Source organism: Poromitra crassiceps, assembly GCF_964638095.1.
Source record: "Poromitra crassiceps genome assembly, chromosome: 2".
Classification (NCBI taxonomy): Eukaryota; Metazoa; Chordata; class Actinopteri; order Beryciformes; family Melamphaidae; genus Poromitra; species Poromitra crassiceps.
This window is the reverse complement of record NC_139624.1, coordinates 39,941,445-39,951,393: the sequence shown is the minus strand read 5'-3', so window position 1 is coordinate 39,951,393 and position 9,949 is coordinate 39,941,445. Positions and strand designations below refer to the sequence as shown.

At 43.3% G+C, this 9,949-nt stretch overlaps 1 protein-coding gene across 1 annotated transcript in view; it reads left to right on the top strand.

Annotated features, from left to right (window-relative positions):
* cacna2d1a (calcium channel, voltage-dependent, alpha 2/delta subunit 1a) overlaps positions 1-9,949 on the top strand; it is a 205,242-nt gene that overhangs the window by 163,008 nt on the left and 32,285 nt on the right. Inside the window, exons 23-25 of the mRNA XM_083658048.1 lie at positions 3,815-3,875; positions 3,986-4,092; positions 6,497-6,581. Of these exons, the coding sequence (XP_083514174.1) occupies positions 3,815-3,875; positions 3,986-4,092; positions 6,497-6,581 (253 nt within the window). The remainder of the gene's footprint in view (positions 1-3,814; positions 3,876-3,985; positions 4,093-6,496; positions 6,582-9,949) is intronic.

Below are 9,949 nucleotides of genomic sequence, written 5' to 3'. Positions count from 1 at the left end.
CTAATAGAATGTGTGCTTTCTCTGTCTAAAAGAGTTAGTTTGTAGAGTTAGTAGTTATGTAAGCATTAGCAGTTGAATACAGCATGGTTTCAGCGTCAGAAAAATTATTCAGAGATAAACGGCTTTTTGTGAAATTCGATAGAACAGTCACTTTAACCATTCATTTTTGTCTCTCTCTCTCTCTCTCCCTCCCCCTCTCGCTCTCTCTCTCTCTCTCTCCCTCCCTCTCGCTCTCCCTCCCTCTCTCTCTCTCTCCCTCCCTCTCGGGAGGGAGACGCACTAGGTTTAATCCTAGTGAGAGGGGGAGAGGGAGAGAGAGAGAGAGAGAGAGAGAGAGGGAGGGAGGGAGGGAGAGAGAGAGCGAGAGAGAGAGAGAGAGAGAGAGAGAGAGAGAGGGAGAGAGCGAGAGGGAGAGTTGCTTCCAACTCCTCCCTCCGTGGGCGTTCTTCTTGGCTGAAGCGGCCGTCACAAGCTTGTCACCAGTCTCACTGCTTTGCTGCTGCTGCTGCCTGTCTGCGCGGCCGCTGTTTGAGGAAGTCTGGATGGACTCGCTCGCTTCTTGGAGTTTTGGTTGAGAGAAGCTTTTGCGATTCTGGTCATATTTATGCTGCGTGTTTCAAAGTGTGTTCCACCTGTAATCTATTATGCAAATTTGCAATCCCGCATCGCCAGCAATCAGCGCGAAAACGAAAGCGTTTTCCCCCATCCATTTTCATGAGAATGGCTGCTTTTTGCTTGCCTTCCTCTAGTCAGGAGAGCATTGTCGCCACTTAGTGGCTCGGTGGAATTGGTTGTAAACGTTCGGTGGCTCCAATAATTATATAAGAGATGTAAAAGGGTTAGATGCACATCCCACGGTCAAAAAAAAAAAAAAAATTTTTTTGACGTATTAATACGTCATTGGCAGTCAACCGTTGGATTATTTTTGACGTATTAATACGTCATTGGCAGTGAACGTGTTAAGCTACATTGAGTTGAGAAATTGTCGGTTTCTTTTCTCTGCATGTTTACATGTTTCAGGTTGATTCAAGTTTCAATTCGTTCACATTTTGGATGAGTTGCAATTGACTCATGCATTGATGTACAGTACATGCAATTTAATTAAAGTCTGAATTCAGTTTGCCTTTTGAATCAACTTCTGTGATGCTAATTGTACTCTACTGCAGTGATTCTCAACCTATTTCATATCGAGGACCCCTAATTCAGTCCATATTAGAGCTACGGCCCATTTGATGAGATTTTGTATCTCAGACCAAATCTGAGAATTTGTATTTAATTTTCATTGTTAGATATGATTTTGCCCAGAATTCCATAATTGTCGGTAGAGAGACAACAGTCAAACTATGATCAAAACACTCATACTTCTACAATCTCTGAATGAAATAATGCTGAATTTGAACAATTCACGAATTTGCTGGGCAGCCCCTGGAAGCCCCTCAAGGACCCCTGGTGGTCCCCGGACGCCTGGTTGAGAACCACTGCTCTACTGCATGTCTTGTTGATTGTACTGAGTCAAATCATTCACAAACTGCAATGGGAGGCAGCGTCATCATCAATGGGGATAGACGTGCGAGAGCGCAGAAAATATATGCACTCGTCACATCTCGAAGCTCCCTGCTATCCATCATTATTAGATACATGGTGGGATTAGTAAGTAGTGACCGAATATCAAAGGAAAAGCACATGGATACAATTATTTTCCAATCATGGCCACCAAAGAGGACAAGGAGTAGCCCATGTCCTCATGAGAAATCTGCCTCTGCAGCATAATCAGCTGTCGGCGCGATGTGCGTTGGAGAATGTCAAGGCATCCTTAAGGTTACGCACCGTTGAACCATGTTTGAATGTCCCACGGCCCATTCCAATGCATTGTCGTGCAAATACATCACTCATGTACACAGCAACTCAATAGATCTATCACCAAAAGAATGCTAATACTAATGCTAAAAACACATCTAAACGCGGCTAAATCCCAATGTTAAAAATGCCAACCGCATTTTAAGCCTCCCTTTGTGTCTCTTTGTGTGCCCCATCAGCACTGTCCCCATTTACATCCAAAGGCACAAAACCTTTTGTTTGGAGCACAATATTTCTATTCAGGGCTCGCTCTGTGAATAAAATATTGTGTTACCTTTGACCCCTGTGGTTTTACCCTGTCTTTTTCCCTTTTCTTTCCTCTCCCGTCTTTACCTCCCTGGGGATGGTCCTCTCGCTCGCTCACTTTCTCTCTGCTGGGACTTTTTTACACTACAGGGAAAGATGGCAAGTATTTTTTTCTTCTTTACTTTCATCTCTCTCCTCCTGTTCTTGAGCCTTGTCCAGCTTTTATAGATGTAATGTAGGGCTGAACGATTTTGGAGAAAATATCGAATGTGATTATTTTAACTGATATTGCAATTGCGATATGATTTGCGATATTAGAGGGAATGATAATTGTTACAGCATTACTTTCATTGAAAAGTTTATTAAAATGATCATGGTGTAGGGATGACAAGAGCGAAGATAAAAGTTGATCCAGCAAGTCGCTGGCATCGTTTACTTTACATGTCCCTATCTATGTACAGCGTGCTGTGGCTAGCTAACATGGTTCGATTGATTGATTGATTGATTGATTTATTTGGTGAAATGTCAACAAAGATACAGGGGACAGACAATCACCGAGGATAAAAACACAATAAAGCCTGGCTATAAAAAGCACTGGCTTGTTTCCATTGCGGTCCTCAACAAACAACAGAGAGACAAAAACACACACGATTGGGAATCACCTTCTATACTCAAATTAAGACTATTACATTATTACTAGATTGAATAGGAATAATGGCACGCTTGAATATTATACAATACATAAACATTTGTTGTTACATGTAAGGAATTAACATACGTTGAAAACAAGAAAAATTAGGATGGGGAGGGAGTGGGTTTGCTGGGAAGGGGTTTGCAGTGGGGAGGGGGGGGGGGGGGGAAAGCTCGTCCTCATTGGACTGGAGGCTATGTTCGAGCTAACTAGCTGTGAGCTGTGGCTGGTCTAGTTGCCTCCTCAGTGAGGTGGCGTAGACTGAAGAGCAGAGACCGTGACGTAGCCTATATAGCCCAGCTGCCCATCCCACCAGAGTCATGTGACTGTACTTGAGGTTTCTGTCCCAAGTCTGCTAGAGGTCGCTAGTAGACTATTTGTGGTCGCCACAATGGTGTGATTTCTGCGGGGATCTGTACCAAACAAAGATGTTTTCTTGAGTCTGTAGAATATGATACAGTATGTAGGTCAGGACATCTCTACAGCATGACATTATTTTAATTTAAAATTTTATTTTGACATACATTTCACCTTTAACAAATATTGTGCCTCCTGGGATTTGAAAATTACAGTCGGCCATATTGTGATTTCAATAAAATTTTGATTAATTGTTCAGCCCTAATGTAATGTCGGTTAACTAGTTCTGTTGTAAATGTTGCTACATGTATTTTCCCTATTTTGTCTTTCTGAGCTACCTTCTTTGTCTGTTCAGTTGTATTTTAAGTAAAGAGGCAAACATTCATTGCAGAAATCACAAATACAATGAAGCTCACAGATCATGGACACAAGGCCTTATGTGGCAAAGTTGTACGTAGAGCTGCAGTGCTAGGGTTTTCCTGATCAATCTTTCAACAAATGAATGAGTTCTGTCCAAATTTTCAACAGGTGTTCGTCATTCTGCCCAGTCGAGCACCATCTCATCTGCATACAGTGGTTATGTCGACTTAGTATTAACCTCTATGGGAGGAAAATATTTGTGTTAAAGCTCAGGAATGCTCACAGTTCTTTACCTTTCACCAGTCTCTGAAAGCCTGATGGCGGACAAGTTTGATGAGTATGGCTATACGTTCATTGCACCAAGGTAAGACAATATTGCGGTACTTTTCAGGAGATTTTCAAAACACTTTGACACAACTACTATGACTGAGTATATGTCTATCTTGATCATCACCGTATCTTCTTTTCCCACAGGGAGTACTGTAAGGACTTACCTGTACCTGACAAGTACAAAAACAACACTGAGTTCCTCATGGAGTTCAACAACTACATTGACAGGAAGACTCCAAACAACCCCATGTGTGAGTACCCAACAAACACACACACACACACACACACACACACACACACACACACAACCAAGAAAATGGTTCCTTCCTTATCCCACCACCATAAATGAAGTTGTTGTAAAAGCTGCCATTGAATATGACATCTTTGTGTTTTCCTTGAGAGCCAGAGCTACACTATTATACTGGATTTTAGTTGTACTCTGCGGCACACTTGGACCTTGGTCCCCCCACAGACTCCTATTTACATCTCAAAGCTATACAGTATTAGCTACAGTATGTAGACATGAATAGATCCCGGCCATCTGGCTTGGCATTTGGGTGTGTATTGGACATTTAATGGAGGAGGGCCAACTGAACCTACTCCCAGAGGTCTCTCTTTCCAGTGAAATACAGGTCTGCCTCCATGGCTCGGTGTGCATGACCAGGAAAGGCTTTGTAATGTGGAACCCCTGTGTTCGTGTTACCCATTTGATGCTAACTCTAAAAGTCTGACCATCACACGCCTGAGTGCACATGTGTGAGGCACGTCGGCTTAGATGTGACACACACACACACACACACACACACACACACACAATATCCACCCGTAATATGCCTTCCACACCCCACCTATAGCCGCTCGACCTCATCCAATTACTGTGTGTTTGTGAGAAAGAGCAGGACACGTCAAGCCGAGAGCGCGAGCGGAGCAATAAAACACATATCAGGGGCCAGTGGACCTTCTCCCAAACATCTGACCAACGCATTAACATCCTCGCCATTTCTCGCATACACTCATTGATATGCATGGCTCGCTCAGGGCCCTTTTTTTTTTTTTTTTTTTTTTGCCTGCCTTTCGAGTGAAACAATAGGCCCCAGAATATTTATAAAAGAGCTCCTTTTGACTATTTTGTTCCAAAGCCGGGTTTGATGTTTTGAGTTTGAGGAAACACTTCAAACATCTCAACTAGATCAACCCAATAAAAGTTTTCACCCAATTGAAATATTAGTTCCACCGTTTTTCGCTCCTTGTTTAATGGAGTCCGTAGAGGAGAGAGAGAGAGAGAGAATGCGGCCCATGTGGACTATTGGCTGTGCGAGTATTGTTACATGCTTTGCTTGGTTAAGCCACTGCAGTGGCGGAGAAGTTGAAGTACATTAGGAATTCCTGGGCTGCCTTCAATAAAGGAACCCTAATGAAAACCACTGGAGGAGGAGGGATGGTGGGGTGGTTGGGGGGAATAAAGTGTTACACCAGCTGTTTTCTCTGATGTGTGTGGTGTGTCGTAAAGGTTGGGTGGGGGGGGGGGGGGGTGTGGGGGGTTATCGACGAGCCTCGACGTTAATGGACTGGAGCGGGTCGTCGGGGAGTTCAAAGTGGCGGGCATGGCGCAGAGAAAACGGGCGAGCGGCTTTGATGGGCTGCTCAGGACGGCGCGTGTTCTTCGCGTCGTACGGGCATGTCGGACGTCACAGAGAATTATTTGTTACACCTGTACACACACACACACCCCACCACCTACACCTTTGCAGCACGAGCAAATGAAGTACCCCTTGTAGATGGGTTTTCCTGCGTATTGCGGTGCTTCATTGTACAGAAAACAGTGTTTAACATTAACAAGGCAAACTTCCATTTTATGTAAATTTTATGGACAATAAAGTAGTCTGAGTCTAACGTTTGCGAGGCTGAAAACACTTTTGTAAATCTTTTAGCTGAATCCGCTCTAAACTTAAACTGAACTTAAGGTTAAATTCCTTGTGTCTCTCTCGTTAGCTCTCATTCCAGTTCTTTCTTTACACTTTGCTCTTACATGATTACACAGGAGTCACAGCAATACTGTAGGACCCTCACATTTCCTGATTTCTGCGTGTTTGTAAGTTTGGTGATATAGAAATTGAAGCTTATTCTCTCTGTTGCACTCAACTAGTAAGTCGCTCTGGATGCCCCGAATAGGATGTAAATGTCATAATATTCCCCATTCTCTCCCTGTTCTGCTTGCTCTCTCTCTCTCTCTCTCTCTCTCTCTCTCTCTCTCTCTCTGTGCAACCTGCCTTCTTTATCCACCACTCCTTTCTTTTGTTCTTTTGTTCTTTTTCCTCTCCCCTCATCTCTCTTATTTCCCATTCTGGCTGTGGATGTTCATGGGGAGTTTATCCCAGACATCCCAGCGGATGCCTCTTCCTCAGAGCAGTCCTTTCAGACCAGTGGGTCTGAAACAACACAAGATGACTCGACTTTTCAGACCAGTGGGTCTGAAACAACACAAAATGACTCGACTTACAAAGATGACTCACTCTGACAGCTGCTTTTCAACAGGTCAAAGACTGGACGCTCTTTGAACACTCACTTTGATTATGGGTGATGGCTCAGCAGACTGAGAAATGGGCTTTCCAAGGTCAAATGCAGAGGTTGAAGTGACGCTGTCTTGCTTTTCAGGCAATGTGGAGCTGGTGAACCGACTGCTTCTGGATGCCGGCATCACCTCCGATCTCATCAAGATTTGGAAGGAAAAGGAGTTGCCGTAAGTCAGGACCCGAACCTTTGCTTACAATACTGTTACAAGTCGGCCCAGTCCAATCTTCTATCGCTTATATTTTATCGTCGTCTAGGGGCGGACTGGTAGTAACTCGCAACATAATAAATATGGAACAATGAATAAGGCTGGTTTGTCAATGAAGGTGCGGGGTACTCACATGCTAGCTGTCTGCTCTGGCCTGGGAGCCTCTGGATGGTCACGAACCCCGGCCAGCTCCACTCTGTTGTTTACAAGAGGCATCCACGATAACCTCTTGCGCTCAGTTGGTCCCAAAAGTGGGACAAAACATTAAGATATGAAACAGTGCTCAACAAAACTATAACATTTTATATATATATATATACTATAACATTGTCTGACAATCAGCTGTCCTCTAGGCTGTGATCTTCTGTGTGGGCTTTACTGAGGACAAGCACGCATCTTAAACATAACTACGGCAGCCCAAAAGACGAAAGGGCGCCACCTGTCGTTACAATTGTACACCACACTCATCACAGACAAACCAGCCATAACCCAATAGAAGTGGATATTATCATATATACACGGGGAAAGGGGTGATTGTAACAATACCATCAGTACTCTTTCCTTACAATACCATCAGTGCTCTTTTTTAAGTCAGCACCCAAACCTTTCCTTACAATACCATCAGTGCTCTTTTTATGCATCTGCCGCTGGCGATAGCCAGGCCAGAGGCATTATGGATCCGGGTTGTCCGTCCGTACGTCCGTCCTTACGTCCGTACTTTTGTCCGTCCGTCCGTACGTATGTCCGTCCGTCCGTCCGATGTTCGTTAACGCGATATCTGAGGAACGCCTTGACGGAATTTCATCAAATTTGCCTTAAACATCCACTTAGGCTCAAGGATGATCTGATTAGATTTTGGTGGTCAAAGGTCAAGGTCACTGTGACCTCTCGAACGCCATTTTCAAGCTTGTTAACACAATATCTGAGGAACGCCTTGGTGGAATTTCATCAAATTTGTCTTAAACATCCACTTAGGCTCAAGGATGATCTGATTAGATTTTGGTGGTCAAAGGTCAAGGTCACTGTGACCTCTCGAACGCCATTTTCAAGCTTGTTAACGCGATATCTGAGGAACACCTTGACGGAATTTAATCAAATTTGCCTCAAACATTAACTTGGCCTCAAGGATGAACTGATTACATTTTTGGTGGTCAAACGTCAAGGTCACTGTGACCTCACGAACGCCATTCCCAAGTTCATTAACGCAATATCTCAAGAACAGCTTGATAGAATTTAAATCAGGAGAGACTAGAGACCAAAGAATGAATAAAGTGATATTTATTACAATAAAGTGAATGATGCATTACAGAAAGAATGATGAGAATAAAGTATTGTTATTAGTCTTTGGCGGTTAGACACCGCAGGGAGATCTTGAGAGAGCTGCATCAGCCCAGATCAGCATCCAGATATATCCCCCTGTGGAGTCTAGATACTGGTGGTGCTGGTGTCTCCTTCTGAGACTCATCATGATGACTCTTCCCACTGAAGAATCGGATAGGTCTGCGATGACCGGGAGGAGAAGGGGAGGAGGAGGGTGCGAGCCTGACAGCAGCGGTGTTTGAGAGGCTGAATGAGACAGAAAAAAGCATATTTAAGGAAACCGCCTCCAAACACTTGGCTTACGACGGGGATGAGAAGCAATGTGATAGGCTTACACTGGAGGTGTGTGGGGTGAGAGGTGATGAGAGCAGTGATGTGACACTATGCTATTGGTTAACAGAGACTGGGCGGCAACCAGCTGATTGTTAATTGAAACCCGGAAATTGACAGCTTATTATAATCTTGTGAGTAGATTGAAGAGTGGAGATATAAAGTGAATTAAGGAAGTGTAAATGGATATTATAGTCTTCCTGGCTTGAACTTACGTTAAGAACTACATTTCTTCTGATTTGGCTCAAACATCGACTTGGACGCAAGGATGAACTGATTCCATTTTGGTGGTCAAAGGTCAAAGGTCAAGGTCACTGTGACCTCTCAAATGCCATTTTCAAGCTTGTTAACGCGATATCTCAGGAATGTCTTGATGGAATTTCTTTGAATTTGCCTCAAACGTCCACTTGGACTCAAGGATGAACTGATTACATTTTCAAAGTTACATTACAAAGTTCAAGGTCACTGTGACCTCACACACCCAATTTCCAAGCTCTGTAACGCAACATCTCAGGAGCGCCTTGATGGAATTTCTTCCAATTTGCCTCAAATGGCGATTTGGACTCAAGAATGAACTAATGGCGGACGCATAAGTCCGCATTGCGGTCGTTCTAGTTTAAGTCAGCACCCAAACCTTTCCTTACAATACCATCAGTGCTCTTTGCTTACAATACCATCAGTGCTCTTTTTTAAGTCAGCACCCAAACCTTTCCTTACAATACCATCAGTGCTCTTTGCTTACAATACCATCAGTGCTCTTTGCTTACAATACCATCAGTGCTCTTTGCTTACAATACCATCAGTGCTCTTTTTTAAGTCAGCACCCAAACCTTTCCTTACAATACCATCAGTGCTCTTTGCTTACAATACCATCAGTGCTCTTTGCTTACAATACCATCAGTGCTCTTTGCTTACAATACCATCAGTGCTCTTTGCTTACAATACCATCAGTGCTCTTTGCTTACAATACCATCAGTGCTCTTTGCTTACAATACCATCAGTGCTCTTTCCTTACAATACCATCAGTGCTCTTTCCTTACAATACCATCAGTGCTCTTTCCTTACAATACCATCAGTGCTCTTTCCTTACAATACCATCAGTGCTCTTTCCTTACAATACCATCAGTGCTCTTTTTTAAGTCAGCACCCAAACCTTTCCTTACAATACCATCAGTGCTCTTTGCTTACAATACCATCAGTGCTCTTTGCTTACAATACCATCAGTGCTCTTTCCTTACAATACCATCAGTGCTCTTTCCTTACAATACCATCAGTGCTCTTTCCTTACAATACCATCAGTGCTCTTTTTTAAGTCAGCACCCAAACCTTTCCTTACAATACCATCAGTGCTCTTTTTGGGATCCAGCAAAACAAACCAAAATGTGGCCTTGATTACTTGTTACTCGGTAATGAATGTCCAAAGAGAAAAAATCAAATGCAGATGCTTCAAATATTCCAGAATCACTAGTAAATGTCATGCAGGCATAAAAGCGCATTCCAAAGTTTTGTAACTAAATGTTTTATAGCTTTATCGTCTCTGTCCTTCAGGCACGGTGTCTAAATGTTTTATAGCTTTATCGTGTCTGTCTTTCAGGCACAGTGTCTAAATGTTTTATAGCTTTATCCTCTCTGTCTTTCAGGCACGGTGTCTAAATGTTTTATAGCTTTATCGTGTCTGT